The sequence below is a fragment of the Lepisosteus platostomus genome, chromosome 6 (assembly GCF_059453375.1).
Source record: "Lepisosteus platostomus isolate fLepPlt1 chromosome 6, fLepPlt1.hap1, whole genome shotgun sequence".
Classification (NCBI taxonomy): domain Eukaryota; kingdom Metazoa; phylum Chordata; class Actinopteri; order Semionotiformes; family Lepisosteidae; genus Lepisosteus; species Lepisosteus platostomus.
The window spans coordinates 28,040,512-28,059,798 of NC_142616.1; the positions used below are offsets into that span (position 1 = coordinate 28,040,512).

Here is a 19,287-nt window from a genome sequence, read left to right on the forward strand (position 1 = left end):
TCTTCATAGCCAGACTCATCCACCAGTTGCCCTGGCTTATATACTGTACCACACTTAGCACCTGAGCAAACAGTACAGAACCTCTGCTGCCTCAGTTGATGCTTTATCAGTAATACTCACTTATGATACTGCTAAGTGAGCTTTTGGGAAACTTGACTTGCATTTCTGATAAAGGAATGCCTTGCTAAGTATTAAGGCTTATACCATGGAATAGACATATAAACTCTAATTTTATTTTTACAGACTTAAAAGGATTTCATCATTTAAAGCCGAGGTTATTAAATGCACTTGTAAAACTTGTTAACTGCTTAACTTTGCTTTAAATGGCTCTTTTCAATGCACAGATTGTTGTCAGATGACCTCAAAAGTATTGTGCAGCCCCATTATATTATTAATTTGTTATTTTGGCAATATTATTTATGAGAGGTATTCTAATTGTAGAATATATCTAAATTGGGAAATTACAGTGTGATTTATACCGGAAGCATAAAGATAGTTGTCTTTTGCATCATCGACCACAGTGAGAATTCACATATCAGGAAAAGTACATTACTATTATTATTAATTAATAATCAGTTAATGAATCCTTATCATTTCTCAGATAATCTTCTGAAACCTAGCACATGCTTGGAAATACAAATGTGATGTTAAAAGATTCTTCATTAAAAAAAAATATTTCACCAATAAATATAGTAAACATACTGTAATAAAAGGTCATCGTGAAGCTCAAGTAAAGTGCATTGCAATTTCACTTAATATCTGGAAAAGGTGTTGAGCCTATTCAAGGATACAAGACTGATATCACAGACATCATCAAAGTACCTTAAAGGAGAGGATTTAAGTTGAACATCCAATCGATGGATGACACTGTGTGCTGGGCAGCTCCAACATCCTAATGTCCCAATCAAAAATGCCTTTTGATTTTGTCTGATAAGAATGTGACAACATGCACCATCTCCACACTGCTCACAGCTTGGACATATTTACTGGTCGCTTGTTAGATTCAGTATGCCGGCAGCTGCCACTGGTTGATTTGAACAGAGGTACAGTATTTTAAAGATCAGAGGATAAGGTATGTGCGTGCTAAAATTTGTTGATTACAGTATGTGCTGCTTTAATAAACAGGCTATTAATTGAGTTATCTCCACTAAGCAGTTTCTTCTTGCTCTTGCTAGAAAAAAAACACTGTCAACATTTTAACAATTTTGACTTATAATCAAAACACTATCAATTTCCTGCTTAATTTCTCAGTCTAGAACTGGTATTTTCTCTATTTTTATAAGATAATAAAATAAATCAGAGAGGATTCACAGAAAAAATAACACCTGGCTGAAATTCAGTGCTCACCATTCTAACCACAAACACATGGTTCAGAGTTCATGCACGGCTTTAATAAAATAAATAGTATTTGTTTTTTAGAGAACTAATTGAAACTGTGTGTCTTCCAAAAGTGTAAAAAGGCAGGTGCAGCGACCTTACTATGAAGAAGGTATTTTATTAATTGCTGTGATGGCAATCAAACAAAATCACACAAATCATGTTTGCCTAAAGGTGGTGTTTTGTATACTGTACTACAGAAAAATAAAACACTGCAAAAGCATTCCTCTTATGCTATATTAAAAAAGATAGTTAACAATGAAGTAGAGCATTATTTATTGTCATTATAGGCAAAACAAATAGTTGAAGAGCTTTTACAATGTAGGCTTCCAGATTTTGTAGGATTTTAAAATTGTATTATTTTAAGGTACAGGAAACAATTGTCATTTACAAATGAAGTAAATATTTTAAGTAACCATGAACCCAAGAGGCACATACACTAGGAAGCCCTGTAGACTTTGCTGACTCGAGCTGGCTGCACCCAATAAAAATGATAGTACAATCCAGTTCTTTCTGATTTTCATGATAAGGGTAGCAAGTACACAGAAAGTGATTGCCAAAGATTGTTTTCCTAGTCTGGCAGGAATGTAGGACATGTTTTTCTAGTGCTGGTCCTGGAGTCCAGCAGGATTTATAGTTAACCTTTAAATAACAAGGTTATCCATTACTTATCAATGTGCTGATTCAGAAAGGTGTTGGAAGGAAAAGATAAGCAGACTTCCTTCAACCTCGAAATTGACAATTCATCATCCCTGAAGTAATAACAGAATACCTATAATCCAGGGCCAGGACTAATCCCCTCCTGATCAATGGAATCTTCTTGCTCACTAGAAAAGCAGAAACATCAGCAAAAGCCCCCTTTTTCCTGTGGTTCTGAATTTTAAAAAGAGCAAGTGTATACCGTCACTTATAACATCAATGTACAGGCAACTGCCAAAATAAAGGAAACACCAACATAATGTGTCTCGGTAGGATGTTGGGTGACCACAGGCTGCAAGAATAGCTTCAGAACACCTTGGTTTAGATTCTGCAAGTGTCTAGAACTCTATTGGAGAGATGCAACACCATTATTCCACCAGAAATTCCATCATCTGGTGTTTTGTTGATGGTAACGGAATACACTGTCTCAGGCACTGCTCCAAAATCTCCCATAAGCGTTCAGTTGAGTTGAGATGTGGTGACTGGAATGGCCATGGCATACGGTTTGCATCGTTTTCATGCTCAGCAGACCATCAGTGACCACTTGTGCCCTGGTGGATGGGGGCATTCTCAGCCTGGAAGATTCCATTCCTCTCAGGATAGAAATGCTTCACCATAGGATGGACATGATCACTCAGAATGGCTTTGTATTTATTGGCTTTAGCCTTGCCCTCTAAGGGGTTGAGTGCACCTAAGCCATGCATGAGAAACAAGCACTCGAACCTGTAGACTTCTTTTGGCATGTGCCACACACGTATCCGCCTGTTTGATGAGAATAGGATGAAGGATGACTCATCTGACTTTTTTCCACTGTCAGTAGACCATTGTTTATGTTCTTTGCACCACAAAGGTCATTTGTAGGTGTGTTAATGGGTTTATGTACTACAACCCAACCGTAGCATCCATCTCTGTGAAGTTCTCGACTGACTGTACTTGATGAAGCTTCCTGCTCACACTTAAGATTGACATTTGCAGTTAACTGATTCAGATTCAGAGGTTTCCAGGTGTTTTGTAAAAATGTTTCTGAGTATATAAATCCATAGTACTAAAGTTATGAATGCTGTTTTAAATAGGAAAAGTTTAACAATTTTTGACTTCCATATGAAGAATCTGATTAATTATTTCCTTCACATTTCTACACAAAGTGTCTTAGAAATGTAATTCAAACCAGCCTACTCTGTCTCTGTTAACAGAAAGTAACTTCAGCAATGCAATACAGAAATGTATCAGCTAAAGCTTTTAAATTGATTTGTTGGAGATAAAAAAATGAAATAGCAAGATTAGTTCTTGATAAATGTTATTTTACTCCAACACAATGTTTTATTATTTACTATTCCTTCATGGAAAATTATATTATCATGTTCAAACAACATTAATTACTCAGGCTTCTGTAGTATAATATTTATGTAGATCAGCACTAATTGGAAATATTTCATATTTCAAGATTAAGTAAATTATACAAATTCAACAAAAGCCAGATAAAAATGCTTTCGAAACACTTTATTCACATTCACTCACTGTTACGTCCCAGTGTGTGTTCTGTGTGTGTTTTTTCTATGTCCACACTGCTGACCCTAGATTGTTCTCCCTTCCCCATTGGCCCACCATTACACCACACTTTCAGTATGACGTCATCATCAATTAGCTCTCAGACAATCAGAACATGTCTTATTCAGCATATAACATGGAGGTTTTCAGCAAGGAGAGGCCTTTCATTTGACTTTGGTCCCGTTTGGTTTTGGTTATCGCTTCTGGTTATTGCTTCAGCTGTTTTGTTTTGTTTTGTTTTGTTTTGTTTTGCCATTACCTTGCCCTAACGGGTTACATGTTCAACCTTTGTGTTCTTTTTTACCCTGTTCCTCTTGTTTTCCCTTATTTGTATTCCTGGCTCACTTGTGTTTTTGTGTGAACTTCTGTATATAAGGTTAGTTTAGGTTGTTGGGTACACTTTACACACTTAGTTGATTTTGTATTAGTAACACTAGTTTAGTACGGGTGAGTGCCATTTGTCTTGTATGGTTTTGGGAAGTCAGTGCAGGTTAGCTAGGGTGTTGAAGACACCAAAGACCGTGTGTTTTGGGTTTTCTTTAGTAGTCAGATTAGCTTTCCCTCACTGTCCTAGCCAGCCCCATTTTGTTTGTTATTTTCTTTCCTTTGGCACCACTTTAGTTCCTTACCCTTATCACGCTTCCTAGTCCCTCACCAAAACCCACCTGCTTCCAAAAGAATTATCCTAAATGTTACACCCCTAGACACGTGGGGTCGTAACACTCACCAAACTATATAACACAATTAGAAGATAAGGTATTTGAGATAGATGTAAAAGAAAAAACTACATTTGCTATATTTTTTTTCAGAAAAAGTGAACATGTATTACATATAAAGCGCTCTTAAATAATTTCTGTATGTAGCATCTAGCAAAAGTATTCAGCCTCTTCCAATGATGTTCCATTTTGTTAAATTACAGATGATGCAAACTCTTTTCTAAGTGAATATTTTTTAATCCAACCTTGAATGTTCAACCTGAATACTTTTATGGATGAGATATGTTAAATTCTATAAGATATGGAAGAATTCACCTCTCTTCATCACTCTGCGTCAATAAGCCAACCTTTGGCAGCAATTACAGTCAATTCTAAACATATCTGAAACCCAGAAAACACCAAAACGTTTTTGTCGTTTACTTTCGTTTACTTTCTTAGTTTAATGATTATATGAATTAGTAAGTGGCATAGGCCTGTGACAATTGTATTCAAACCTGACTTATCATTGGGTGAAAAAAATAAATAAAAATAAGGACTAAAAATAAAATAAACAATAGATTATCAGTCACCAAAGCCTACAACCTTCAACAGCATTAGCAATTTAGCTGATGTAGCACTGTTTAATTACATTAGAGTGAATTGCTGTCGTGGTGTGAACTGCAAGGAACTAGTAGAGGTTAATTCCACACTGATAAACAGAAAAAAACAGAAACAGAAAAAAAGAAGAAAAAACATGGTGTTTCACTTGTGAGGCCTTCTTTGGGTTGTTTCTTTAAGTTTAAATGTAAAATGTTACTGTAAATGCAGCACACGTGATGAGACCCCAGATTCAAATGGCTATTTCTGGCAGCATTGCAGAGTGCCCAAACAACATCAAGAGGAGTCAGACACACCAGACAGAAAGGTGGTCTCCCTGACATGTGGATTTCGAATGTTCTTGAAAGCCCTAAACTGCTACAGGCCGGTTACACATCTACAGCCATGCTACATAAATACATTATCTGTCATTACAATTCATTCTTGTTGATTTAAGACATGTCACAACGTCTGGTTTACTCAGTAGCTCAACTGTAGCAGCGCCATACCTTAACAATTAAAGCATCTGCTGTAATCATAGATTTATACATTCAAAATATTATTGTCCTCCTATCTACAGAAATTCATTCAACTGGAACAGATTAGTCTATTTCGCTTTGACAAATTCTAAAATATAAAGGTATTAGCAGCCAGAAGTAGAAAACAAAATATAATGTAAATATAATGTAATTTGCTTTTCTGGACACTACACTCTAAGACCTTTACAGGTAATGGGGACTCCCCTCCACAACCACAATGTGCAGCATCCACCTGGATAAGTTTTGCAATGGCAACCAAAGTGCGCCAGTACGCTCTCCACACACCAACTGTCAGTGTGGAGGAGAACAGAGTGATGAAGCCAGTTTAGAGATGGGGATTATTAGGAGGTCAAGATTTGTAGAAGCCAGGGTAAAATTTAGACAGGAAACCCCTACTCTTTTCAAGAAACACCGTGGGATTTTTAATGACTACAGAGAGTTTTACATCTTATTCGAAGCACGGTGCCTTTTTACAGTATAGTGTCCACGTCACTATACTGGGACATGAGGACCCACACAAACCACGGGGTGAGTGCCCCCTACTGGCTCCACTAACACCACTAACACCTGCTTAGCTTCAGTGGGTTGCCAGTTGTGAGTTGCAGGGTTTTATAGCTTCTGCTGATATGCTGATATGAATGTACAAAACTATGAGACAAATTGCTAATTATTTTAATGTAGTTGAGTAGAGTAGTTTATTGCCATATGTACACGTACATTGGAATTCTTAATGGAGCTGATCACTCGGGACATACACAGTACAACAGACAACACTACACAATGTAGACAACAGGAACAGTAAATATATCGTGGGAAAATAAATAAATAAGTGGTAGTGAGACTGAGAGAAAATAATGGGTAGACTATGTAAAAAATGCGTAGTGTAGATGTGTATTGAGTGTGAGGCCCTGCAGTTAGTCGTTTTTGAGGATGAGTACTGCAGTGGGATAGAAGCTGTTCTTGAGTCTAGTGGTCCTTGCTTTAACAGTGCGGTACCTCTTGCCAGAGGGGAGGGGGGAGAACAGTTTGTGGCTGGGATGGTTGGTATCCTGAATGATGGATTGGGCTTTATTGCAACAGCGAATGGTGTGGATCTCACTGATTGATGGTAAATCGCCTCCTATGATCCTCTGTGCCGACACAGTGATGCCACTAGTGAGGACACTTTCTATGGTGCTGCGGTAAAAGTTCATGAGGAACTGCTTCCCCAAACTGCATTTCTTGGAGCACCGCAGAAAGTGCCAGCGCTGTTGTGCCTTTTTCAGATTAGCTACAGTGTTGTGAGTCCAAGCCAGGTGGAGATCTGCAGGCCGAGGAACCTGAAGCAGCTGACAGTTTCCACTGCTGTGCCATTGATGCTGATTGGGGTGTGACTGCCTCTGGGTCTCCTGAACTCCGCAATGAGTTGTCTTGTTGACATTCAGGGCCAGATTGTTGTCAAGGCACCATCTTGTGAGATGCTCCACCTCACTCATGTATGTGGACTCATCGTTGTTGTTGATCAGCCCAATAGTAGTGGTGTCATCTGCAAACTAATGGTGTGGTTGCTGCTGTAAGCGGCTATAGAGTTGTAGGCGAACAAGGAGTATAGCCTAGGACTGAGACAGCAGCCTTGTGGGACTCCAGTGCTTAGGATCGCTGTAGAGGAGATGATATTGTTGCCAATTTTCACCACCTGAGATCTGCCCATCCAGAATACAGTATCCAGTTGCAGATAGAGTTGCATAAGCACAGATTCCTGAGTTTTGGGACCAGCTTGGGGAAACAATTGTGTTGAAGGCCGAGCTGTAATCAATAAACAGCATCTTAACATAGGTACCCCATCTGTCTAAATGTAGCTGGCAAAAGAAAGACTGGGTGGTTTAAATTTAAAATTTTTACAATTTTCCAGAAATAAGACAATGTGATAAGCCCGATAATATAAAGTCACTGTAAGATAACTAACTGGGTGACACTGCTACCATTGCTATAGATTTTCTATTCACTTTCTGGTCTTTAAGACATTATTTCTATTCTCAGTGATTCTGACACATTTGAAGCATATTCAGAGACCAGCAGTGACAGGCTATTAATAATCATTACATGTTCAGTAAACGATAGACAGTGAAGAATTGGGCTAATATGATTGCAATGACTACATATTACACAAGAGGGCAGCATTGCTACCTGGATGTCTATTTTCTAAAGTGCTCTGCAGTGCAATGCAATGGGGGAATATTACAATGATTTTAATTTAATTTTGAATACTTAATATAATGTAATACAATGAAAAAACACTTTATTTTTTTACCTGTGTTGTCCAAAGAAGATAATTCTTAATATCTGAGGATTAATGAACACTTAAATATTTCATTACATTTGTAAGAATGACAAATTTCTGCAGTGCTTAATGAAACTGAAACTGTGTACAGTGTCTACAGTGTTTATCTGCTACATAGTTTCCTGACAGAAATGGGTAAATGAGGAAGTCAGAGAAGTTTAAACAGTCTATGGCCATAATGTAAATCATCCTCCCTGATCTGTGTCATTATTCATGATATGCAGCAGCATATCACCCTGCAACTCACAACTGGCAACCCACTGAAGCTAAGCAGGTGTGAGCCTGGTCAGTACCTGGATGGGAGACCTCCTGGGAAAAACTAAGATTGCTGCTGGAAGAGGTGTTAGTGGGGCCAGCAGGGGGTGCTCACCCTGCGGTCCATGAGGGTCCTAATGCCTCAGAATAGTGATGGGGACACTATACTATAAACAGACGCCATCCCTCGGATGAGATGTAAAACTGAGGTCCTGACTCTCTGTGGTCATTAAAAATCCCAGGGCGTTTCTCAAAAGAGTAGGAGTGTAACCCTGGTGTCATGGCCAAATTTCCCATTGGCCCTAACCAATCATGGCCTCCTAATAATCCCCATCTATGAATTGGCTTCATTACTCTCTGCTCTCCTCCCCACTGATAGCTGATGTGGGGTGAGTGTTCTGGTGCAGTTGGATGCTGCACATTGGTGGTGGTGGAACATGTATAATACAACAACATGTATAATACACCATTGGTGGTGGTGGTGGTGGAGGGAAGCCCCCATTACCTGTGTAAGCAATTATTATTATTCTGCAAGCCAATTGCTAGTTGGTGAAGGGGTGGGGGTTTGGGGTTGTACTGCCAGTACATGGGCCCCAACTTTCTCAGAGCTCTCTAGAAGGTGTGTAATCTTGCAGAAAAAGATGGTTTGTTCAGCTTCTCATTAGTATTGAGTGTAGGGCTATGAAATATACTGCAGAGTGAGGTTTTCTCTTCAGGAACTTCATGTTACAGGAACTTTCTTTCTGGGAAAAAAAATCTGAATGAAATTATACACATTTTTATACATGATTTTAACTGTTGAAACATTTTATTCCCCTTTCTTGTATTTACTGTTAAAAAAAATAAAAAATAAGATCTAACAACAAGAAGTTATCCTGAAATGCCCACTTTTCTCTTATTCCAGTAGTTATTCCACTGAAATATTAGGCTCCTGTGGGTCTTTCTTTGAGTGACAAGTTCAGTATAAAAAGAAAATGAGAAAAAAGAAAAAATACAAGAAGAAAAAACAAGAAACACAGGCCATTTGCTTGCGTTAAACTAACAGTAGTAACACCTTTCAAAGCATACATGAAAAGTAAGATACACTGATTAATGCAGAAGACTAAAATGTGGATGTACTGCTCTGCATACATTATGTCAGTTCCTGGGGGTGGAGTTTCAGTCTCACCCAGCCACAAGGGGAGATGCTATTGGTTAAACATTCTAAGTAAGGCGTGTCCACTCCAGACACACCCTGCAAGTGTCCAATAGAGAAGCATTGAGAACCAGCTCAAGGAAGGGGGTGAGGTCAAGGGTCAATCTCCTCAGGAATGATGGTGAGGATGGTGTCCTCGTTGCCTCGCCTCACCACCAGCCGCAGCGTGCTGTCTCTCTTGATGGCATCGCTTACATCGCTGGCCGAGGAGATCCTCTGGCCATTGATGCTGATAATGACATCATGCTCCTTCAGGCCACCACTGGGACAGGGAAAAGAACAGTGAGATCACTGTCTGAGGATTAATACCATTCAGTTGTGAATAATAGAGAGGAAAAACAATTGAATGGAAACACAAATTAAAAATGCTCAGATTTTTTAGGCATTCAGGTCCTCCATCTTGAAGTTTTAACTCTAAATTACAATACATACTTTTCAGTTTGTTTCAGTTGTACTCCTCAGTGCGGTGGCTTTACATATTTTTTAATGTGGAAATAATTTCTGACGTCACATGGGAAAATACGACTGTTTTTTCTTTTTTAATCCACATGTACAGTATCTTGAACTGTGTGCATTAGGGCTCACTTCTTACTGTGCCATGTAACCATTATGGAAGAGAGGCTGCTGCACTACAGCTCTAGGACACAGACACTTGCAGGCCATTACAAGAAAAGCTATCTATGGCTGAACGGTTATTAGTAAGAATTCTAGCTGGGCGTTCTGAAATGTAATGCTAAACCTTGCAGGACAAAGATAAACATAACAGTCCCTTCAAAAAACATGGGAAGTAATAGACTTGGCACCCAACAACCTAACCTCTCTTCCACATTCTAAAGATGCCAATCTGCTTTAGTGTTTGAAAGGCAAACATTACAGAAGCTTTATTTTAAACCTCAAGAAATCACAGCTAGCCCAGGCCATTAATCAGGCTCAGATCTCACTCTTATGGGCACCGAAAAAAGACCAGTCATCATTTTAATCATGGGGAAAGTGCCACCTCAGCCCAAACAGTATTTGGCTCACTGGAGCAAAAAAAAAATTCAGAGGCAGGACAGTTTTAAATGGTGAACATCAGTACTAATCTACAGAGGATCTATGTACAGTACTTTTATTTAATTATCGTAATGCCTGAATTATTTCTAATGCATACCTTGGATTTTAAATTATGATAAAGGGAAGCAGCCTGAGCTGCAATCAGGCAGTTCCAGCAGAAGGGAGGATTGCTTCCATTCCTAGTTCTGCTTCAGGTATTCTGTCCTTCAAGCCAGTGCCTGCATCAGCCAGGATCACCACAAGGAGTTTTACAGTTTTTTTTAGAGCTTGTTAAATATTCCACCTGAATAAAACTGGCAGCTGAACATAACAGGCAAAGCACAATGCAACAGAAACTGCTACATCTACTGTTTATTTGTACATATTGTATAGATCTATATTTATAACTCTGTCCTGGTGGGGTGCTAGTATATCAAAAGGTTTTTATAGACTTCATGCATTTGCAGAGCTGGGCTGTTTTTTCCAGGTGCTGAGTTAAGATTCTGACCCCTGGGAGTGACACCCTGATCATGATCCCTGTCTTTGACCCTTGAACCCCAACTCCTGCTGTCCCTGCTGCAGCCGACAAGTCAAAGTGCAGCCTACATGTGAAGTCAAACAAGCAAAGTTCTAAAACTATCAAAGCAGAAAATCCTGAATATTTTACCCGTGAGATACAGTGTATAACGCATGATTTTAAAGGTTCATCGTATAATATCTAGATCACAACAGCTGTGTAATCACGAAGCCCTTGCAAAAACGCTGCACCACAAACCGATGTGATTCCCAACAGGTTAATGCAAATTTAAAATGAATTCCAATATCTGAAGCACAGTCCAGTGGTGCACAGTGTGTAATCTGGCAACAGTATTTAAGTAAGAAATCAGAACTGATTGCATCTTTCCTAGAGTGTTGCAGTTTGTGTAAGCACATTAAATAGAACAACCAGGGCAATTTAATTTTACCTTCCTTCACTTGAAACCTAAGAAAAACACTGCTGCAAACAAAGCCGTGGTTTGTTTCCTGCAGGCCAGATCTCAGTTTTCTCTCTACTTACACTGCAGCTGGTGTTTTGGCAATGACTTCAATGACATAGGCCCCAGAGGTGACATCTGGGAAGTCCTTCTGACGCTCCTTCAGGTCCTTAGCAAGCCTGGGAGAGAGAGTCACAGCACAGTGAGACAGGCAGCTACAGCACAAACAGACAGACACAGAAAAGTGAGACAGGCAGCTACAACACACACAGGTACAGCACAGTGGGACAGGCAGCAGTGACACACAGATACAGTGCAGGACGACAGCAATGCAGGCAGCAGCACAGCTGGTTGTACCAAAATCCTCGGATGAAAAGGAAGGTTTGGTATGTGACCAGCCCCTCCATTTCTGCTCAAAATCATGAATCCGAATATTGCAAATATAGTAAGAGTTTTGCCCTTCAAGTACTCAATGAATTCGCTTTCAGGAAGTATTTTAATTTTAAATGTAACACATGGTCCATGGAAGTAAACAGTACAGAATAGCAGAATGAGCTTGTATTAAATGGTAACTTACGAAGGAGTAAGAGACATCATTCTTACACCGATATACTTCTTCTTTGGGGCTGTCTTCCCTATAGTTAAAAAAAGTTATTCCATCAGCTTTTAAAAGTACATGCAAATACTGTGCAATAACCTGAAGCCTTTACGTCCTTAATTTTGTCCCCTTTCTAAACATTCATCTTTTCTTAGTATATCGGAGGAAATTGAGCAGAACAACATGCCTGTTCAATGCCTCATAGTATACAGTACTTAAGGATGATCACCAATGCATTACATATAAAAAATTATGAATGAAAATGTGCATTGTAACACATTATGTACCAAAAAAGCCAATATTAACATAAAAATGCATGGTCTGGAATCTGTCAAACACTTAGCATTTTATATTATAATAGAGTGTCAGTTATTATAACTGAGTATCATCGGTCCAACCAGTCAGACTGAGAGTAATAGCCTTACCTTTTGCCTGTCTGTCATGGGATTCTGCCAGGAACTGACGAATCTTGTCAGAAGGAATTGCAAAGGAGATGCCTGCTGTCACTTTCAGAGTGTTGATTCCAATGACCTCTCCATCCTAGAAAATAAATATACATGCTTTAAAGCCTATGCTGTCATCGGCTAGCCTTCGTAAAACACATACAAGCAAATGTAAAGTGCCTGAGAGGAAAAGGAACTGTTACTGGAGTACGCTGCTGCCAACATGTTTTTTCACGTTTGATTTAAAGTCTAAAGTACCACATTTTCTTCATTGTGGCAAGCATCTGTAAACCGGGGTTGCAACAATCTATAGCATGGACTAGATTTTCCTTACTTTCTTACATGACACCATATCATTATACCACCAGTTGCATCCCAGAACATTTTAGGATTTAGGATTATAATACATTTTACAATTATTTACCCACTTCTGTGGCTTTATTAACAAGCCAACAAAACAAAAGCTCAGCTGTTTCCCTTCAAAGGCTCCACCTGTGCAGGAACACTGCCCCCTCCTGGTTAACTCACACCTGCCCATCCCTAAAACTGTCTTGATTGTCTGAAGCAGTAGAACACACTGTGAACCCACTCAGGCCACAAGACACAGTTCTACTGATATGTTTTTCAGTCAGAAAGACTAATTTCATCTGGCATTGCTTATTTGCTTGATGATCTTCTCGGTACTGTTATAGGACCTGGTAATGCCTGTGTTATAGTTTACTTGTTCATCTTATAAAAAGGAAAGGAATTCTTACCAGATTTACTAGAGGCCCTCCTGAATTTCCATACTGAAAGAAAAAACACTTCATATTAGTTCCAGAATAAGACAAATACAGTTTTGCAAGTCTTTCAAAATGCAATGCAGCATGACATCACAGGCCCTCACAGCTCAGGATGTGAATGAAACCAGATGAAGATACAGAATAGAGTGTTTGAGCTCTGTAGTGACTGTAGCTGGCAAATGCAACCCGGTGTTTGTGGAATAACAGTTAAGATGAAAATCTCCCAGAATATAAGAACAGTTCCAAGCGAGAGGAGGCTGAACAGACTCCTGCAACACTCTGGGAGAAGAAGTGCATCCTGTGGGAAATTCACTTCCACATATGTTCAGCTGTTCATTGTGAAGACGTCTGCTGGGTTGAGCAGCCAGTTCCTCAGGGTGTGTCCTGTGCCTCTTTCTGCAGGGGTGGGTACTCACGTTGATGATGGCGTCGGTCTGGATATAGTCCATGTCGGAGTTGCGCAGGCCCAGCTCCTTGCCCCCTCGCTGAGTGGTGCTGACGATGCCCGTGGTCACGGTGTTCTGCAGAGAGAAAGGGCTGCCGATGGCCACCACGAACTCCCCAGGTCGCAGGTCCGCCGAGCGCCCCAGCAGCAGGACGGGCAGCTTCATCTGTGGGAAACACAGAGGGAGCAAGATCATTTCTTGGCGATTTTGTATTTTTACAATTTTTAATCCTCTACGTTCACCAAAGATGGACCTTTTCTGTACATTGTTGCATTGTGTTTTACCATGTCTTCACTGCTTATTGCTAAGCATTATTTTAGCATATAACATGCCTTTCATTACTCAGGATAAACCTCAAATACATGACCTGCTGGCTCATGTCATAGAGAAAAATCTTTTTGCTTCTTCTGTCTCTGACTGCACACAAGCCCAGTTTCATATACTAATAATATACAGTTGTTATAGTTAAGGCAAACCACCTTCTGTACAGGAGCAAAGCAAGTGAAGACCAGGTAGGCAGCAGGATTACAAAGGAAAGCCGGTTAACACACAGCAATGTCATAGGACAACATTGGGAAAACTAGTCGGGAAGCCAGAAGGCCATATTCTATTCAACAAAGTTAATGTAGGAACCCCACACTTAAATGAATAGTCTCCCAGAGGGGCAGGCAATTTGTGGTTAGCTAGAGGAGCATGAAACACACTTCTGTCACCTTTCTCTGACCAAAACAATCCCCAGATCCCAAACAACTGGTGGAAAGTGACCTTCAATTCCATATACCATCGCCTTTATCACATTCTCAATTAAAGGTGACTCTGCTTGAAAAATTGGATGGGATTGGGTCGTATCTGCTAGTGAGTATATTAATAGCATTATGTCTGCATATGAAACATTCTGTATTATATTCTACAATAAGATGTTCTATTGTAAGCAGAAGCAAATGAATTTAAGTTAAAATATCCCTGTATCTTTTAAGTGCTAAAGATTTAAAGTAAAGCAACATGTAGTATAAAAAGAAGATAATCTAAACTGGCACTACTGCCCTCCAAAAACACGCTCACCCTTACACCCAAGCCAGATATGCAGCAAGGAGACATGGATCCAATATACCTACAGCAAGGTTCTATATCGAGACAGGTATTAAGGACTGTACTTACATTTTTGTATTTTTGTCTAAACTATATCTGTAAAAATAGAAAACTGTAAATGCACAGCGTAACAGGAGTAGTTAGCAAGTCTCTGAACCCACAGAGGTAAAAGGGCTTACTCTGCAAACATGTGCCCTGAAAACGTACCAAAGTAAATTCACATGTACTGTCCAGCTGCACAAAGTGGATGAAGACTTTCTAGTTCATCCATAAATCAAAGATTTGTGGCTTTGGCTACATTAAAATGATCAAGTGTTTTAACACATTTTGGGGTCTTCATTAAAAACAAGAGTTTACCTTGGAAAACATAAGACTCAAATGGCCAAATAACTTTTTTATTACCTGGAAACATTGAAAAACTGGATTTTCTTCATATGTTTGGTTTGCATGACCAGTGAGAGCTGGCACAGCCTCGGCAGTGCTAAAACGCTGTTCTGTGCCGCACGCTGAGTGCTGGCACAGAGCAGCAGCTCCGGGGGAAGGCTTACACACTGGGCAGGGCTCACAGCGCTACTGCAGACTGTCTGCTGTGGTTGTTCAGTGAAAGTACCGTGGCAAGGCAGCGGCTGAGGTTCGACCACGACCTTGACAAACTCCAGCCTTGTGCTACTCATGGGTGGTCTGCACTCAGCAGCTCCCTGAGATCAGTCCACAGCCCTCATTGGACTCTGTGACACAGGGCCTGCACTCTTATGATTCTGATTTGGGGCAACCTTGTTGTGAAAGGCGCTTAATAAAAATAAATTGAATTGAATTGATTTCATCCCTCTAATGTAACTGCATTCCTAGTGTAACGTACTAGGGTGCGACTACAGTAGCAAAAACAATACAACTATCAATAACCTTTATTGATTCTCTAATCTTTATTACTTCTCAGATACTACTCACCCATCAACCATCTACTCACACAGGACATAGAAAAGCTGGCTTGCATTCAGAGTCTGCTATTATAAATAGTACAAGACAGAACATGGAGAAGCCTAAGGGTAGGAGGGGAGAGGAGACTTTCAGTTTAGGAATTCATACCTTCAACAGGAATAGCGTATGTCATCCCTACCAGTAAGTAAATTAACAGATGAGGTGGAAGGGAAGAAAAAACAATTTCTTAGAAGAAGTCATCTTGGAGGTGGAGAGGAGCTTTGCAAAGCAAGCTCTACACAACCAGAGGTGGATGCCGGTGTACAAGTCAGATACTTTGGTTTTTGTATTTTCGCAATGTGTTACACTGTATAACAGGTCTTCAATCGTCTCAGGGTTCATAAATAAAATCATAAATTTGTTTTCCAATGTTGACTGTTTCTTCTCCCATATTCCAGGAAATTAGAAACTGTAATTCTCATAATCCTGATTCTCTCTGGATGCATCTCCTAAATTCACATGCTCGCTTCATAGAAAATTTGATGTTAGCGATGTTTATTTTTCCGCTTTGTGAATTGATATAAATACTCACTGATATTCTGAATCCTTGGTTTCAGAATGGTTTAATAATGGGCACTAACCCTTACATTTAATTGGCAATAATATTAAATTGCAAGGGAGAAGTAGTGAAAGCCTCTTAACAATCCATAACACTGCAGAAATGTGTTCCAAAAAAGCACTGATGAAATGTAACTAAAGGTTAAGCAAGTTAAATATAGAGAAGGGCATTATGGAGGCTATTATTTATTTGGCAAAACTGAATAAACTAGAAAGAGTGTGCGTGGTAGCATTCTTGGCTTGTTGTGAAAATACTGCCCTTTTCAAAATTCATTGAATGGACAGTGAGGCTTTGTCAATGTTTTCATGAAAGAATCAAGCAAATCTGCTGTCTCAGCCACACCTGCTGCCTCTGCTTCCCTGGCTGGTGACTCACAGAAATTTGACTCTTTAACCCCAGATCTGCTGGGGAGGAGAGAGCTGTGGACTTGTATAGTCTATCTCAGAAGTGACAATTTATCTATGAAAGCAAATTTAGATCTGAACAAGCAGTCCCATTAGTCAAAGATGAACAACATACAGATTAAACCACAGACCAGTTAATTAAGCTACTCTTAGTCATGTGAATATTCAGAACCTTGCTTTGTATATCATTGTGAACCCCACGTTCCTGTGGTAAAACCATCTTTTAAACCAAGGATATGAGTCATTCCTTTCTCTGGATGTGCTGCACAGAATAATTAGACATTATAGCTAAACTATAAAGTTTGATAAAACATTAAAATACATCATTTAATGACACGAGCAATACTGTAAGATTTTACATATTTTAAAGAAGACAATTAAGAAGTGTCAAAATGGGCCATGAATAACCTGAGATTTAGAGTAAATACTGTACATTATTTTTTATATAATACTTTTTTCATTCTTTTACCTAGATGAAAATATAGAAATATTTTGATTTAGGATCCCATATTGATTCCAGTGCTGCAAAAATCACCATTATGAAATGCGTTGTAATTTTCCTAGAGGAGATAAAGATTAATAACAAAAAAATTTTGCTTGCATTTAATGCTTCCAAAAGTTTCATTTACAGCTCTGTTTTATACTTCATGTTGAGCTAGAGTAAGTACTTGATAACTGATCTTTTAAAGACCAAAGATATTTCAGTTTGTCATAAACTTTACTATTAATAATGTGTTTTATAGCAAAATGGAGAAAAGATTAACAATTCATACAATAGATGGGATTTAGTTCTATATTGTACATTACCCTGAATACAATCAAGTGAAATAAAGACTTAATTAACCACATAGAAGTATGTTATGGGAGTCATTTTGAATACCTCTCCTAGAGCAGTACAGACACTATTGGTTTATTATCTGCATTTGCTCCTATTGCCTTTCAGGACTTGAAAACTAAAGTGCTGAAGCAATGTGAGATTCGTCCTTGATAGCAGCAGAATGCAATGGAAAAAATGTTTATTTTCATCCCCTTTCTTAATCATTTCCAAAAGAATAACAACGATGTTTTGCATTCCAGACTGTCATGCTCACAGACGCATTATCGCTTTAATCTTTCTGTGTAGCAGCATTGCTCCGAAGCCGACAGCTGGTCTGCTACAGTAAATTACGGGTCTGACATTCACGTCTCACACACAACATTCCTCCCTGGCAGAGGCTTTGCAAGCCTGAGAGCCATCCTGAGATGGCGTGGGCACCAGCTCTAGAAAGAGCAGGGAGCTGTGAGCCATGGGCCAGAGGCACCTGCTTCCATTAGCTAACACCTTTAAGTTCAATCAAATGTAAAGCTGCAACCAGTGGAAAAGACAACACCTTTGATTGAAATGTACGTGCAGATTAGATTTGATGTCGATGCTTACCCGTGTAACAGAAGGCAAATCGTTTTTTGAGACAGTTCATCTGTGTCCAGTGAACAACCTCACTCTTACCTGTCCTTCATCGTCTTTTAACTTTCTGTTTTCTTTTTTCACTCTGTATTATTTTAGTCTGGATTTATTTTTGGACAGAGGGGACAAAGGATCAGTGTTGGATTTCAGTGTGATGCAGTGCAGTGTAATTGAACCCGGTTTGTTGTTTTGCCTGTCCTTGAATCTTAATCAACCAAGAGTGAATCAGGCAATGTACCAGCAGTTTATCAGAGGAAGCAGCCTTGAGACAGGGAGAAAATGACTGCAGTGTAACACACACATTGCAGTATATACAAACAAGCCCTATTTGGTACTTGTGACTGTGTGTGTTATGTAGGACCTCTTGCAGTGGAGAAGGATAATATTGAGAATACAGCTACTATCTCACTACATTTGGGGCTGTTCATTTTAACAGGGGGAAATATAAAGTAGGAATTCAAGAAGATAAAGAGAAAAATCGTGTATTGGAATCAGGTTTTGAAGGTCAGCTGTCAATGCCCATGTATGACTGATGAGGGACCTGAGAATACAGTCTGTTGTAACTCAGGCATTAGTTTTCTGTCAAAATTGGGCTAATTTTCCTGATTCTCTAGAGGGGGTCCAGCAGGCTCTGAGTGTTAACCAGTAGGATGTCCCAGTTGTGTCCACACAGCAACAACATGACAAGATACACTATGTCCAACCAAAGAGGGGAACTACACATTTCAGTGTGGACATATGGCTAAAATAAATACAAAAAAAACAGCTTTATTTCATAGGTAGCATGGAGCAATGCGTTGACATTACGGCTTTCTCAGCTGTTGATATAAATGCCAATGATTCTATTTTCAGACAGCACAATCATTTAAATGTTACAATGGTCACACCACTTGCCACTGCCTTTATTGCTTTAAAACCCATCACAGTATCCCTCCTAATTATCTGTGACCATAACATTCTAAGCAGGATGTCCATATCACATTGGGTCAGTATTTATGTACTGTATTTATGTATGACTATAGCCTACAGACCACTGGTTCAGGTGGCTGAATCCTACGATCTTTACCACGTACAGTTCAATCACACTGAATACACTACATCTTGTGCTTACAGCTACCTTCTCTAGGAAACATCATTATTTCTACTACCATACACCTTTTTAAGCAGAGAGTAGCTGTTGTGTGACAACAAAAACGCATTAAATGAAAGCAAATGTCACGCCCCACACTTGCCCTCACAAACGCCATTACATTCCCAAACCCACTGTTTCATGATCTCATTCCTAACTGAACCCATCACAATCTCACAGGCAC

At 39.4% G+C, this 19,287-nt stretch overlaps 1 protein-coding gene across 1 annotated transcript in view; it reads right to left on the reverse strand.

Annotated features, from left to right (window-relative positions):
- Nucleotides 1-8,819: 8,819 nt before the first annotated feature.
- htra1b (HtrA serine peptidase 1b) overlaps nucleotides 8,820-19,287 on the reverse strand; it is a 31,290-nt gene continuing 20,822 nt past the window's right edge. Inside the window, exons 4-9 of the mRNA XM_088635179.1 lie at nucleotides 13,471-13,665; nucleotides 13,028-13,060; nucleotides 12,255-12,369; nucleotides 11,809-11,866; nucleotides 11,315-11,410; nucleotides 8,820-9,487 (exon numbers count right to left, since the gene is read on the reverse strand). Of these exons, the coding sequence (XP_088491305.1) occupies nucleotides 9,319-9,487; nucleotides 11,315-11,410; nucleotides 11,809-11,866; nucleotides 12,255-12,369; nucleotides 13,028-13,060; nucleotides 13,471-13,665 (666 nt within the window). The 3' untranslated portion in view covers nucleotides 8,820-9,318. The remainder of the gene's footprint in view (nucleotides 9,488-11,314; nucleotides 11,411-11,808; nucleotides 11,867-12,254; nucleotides 12,370-13,027; nucleotides 13,061-13,470; nucleotides 13,666-19,287) is intronic.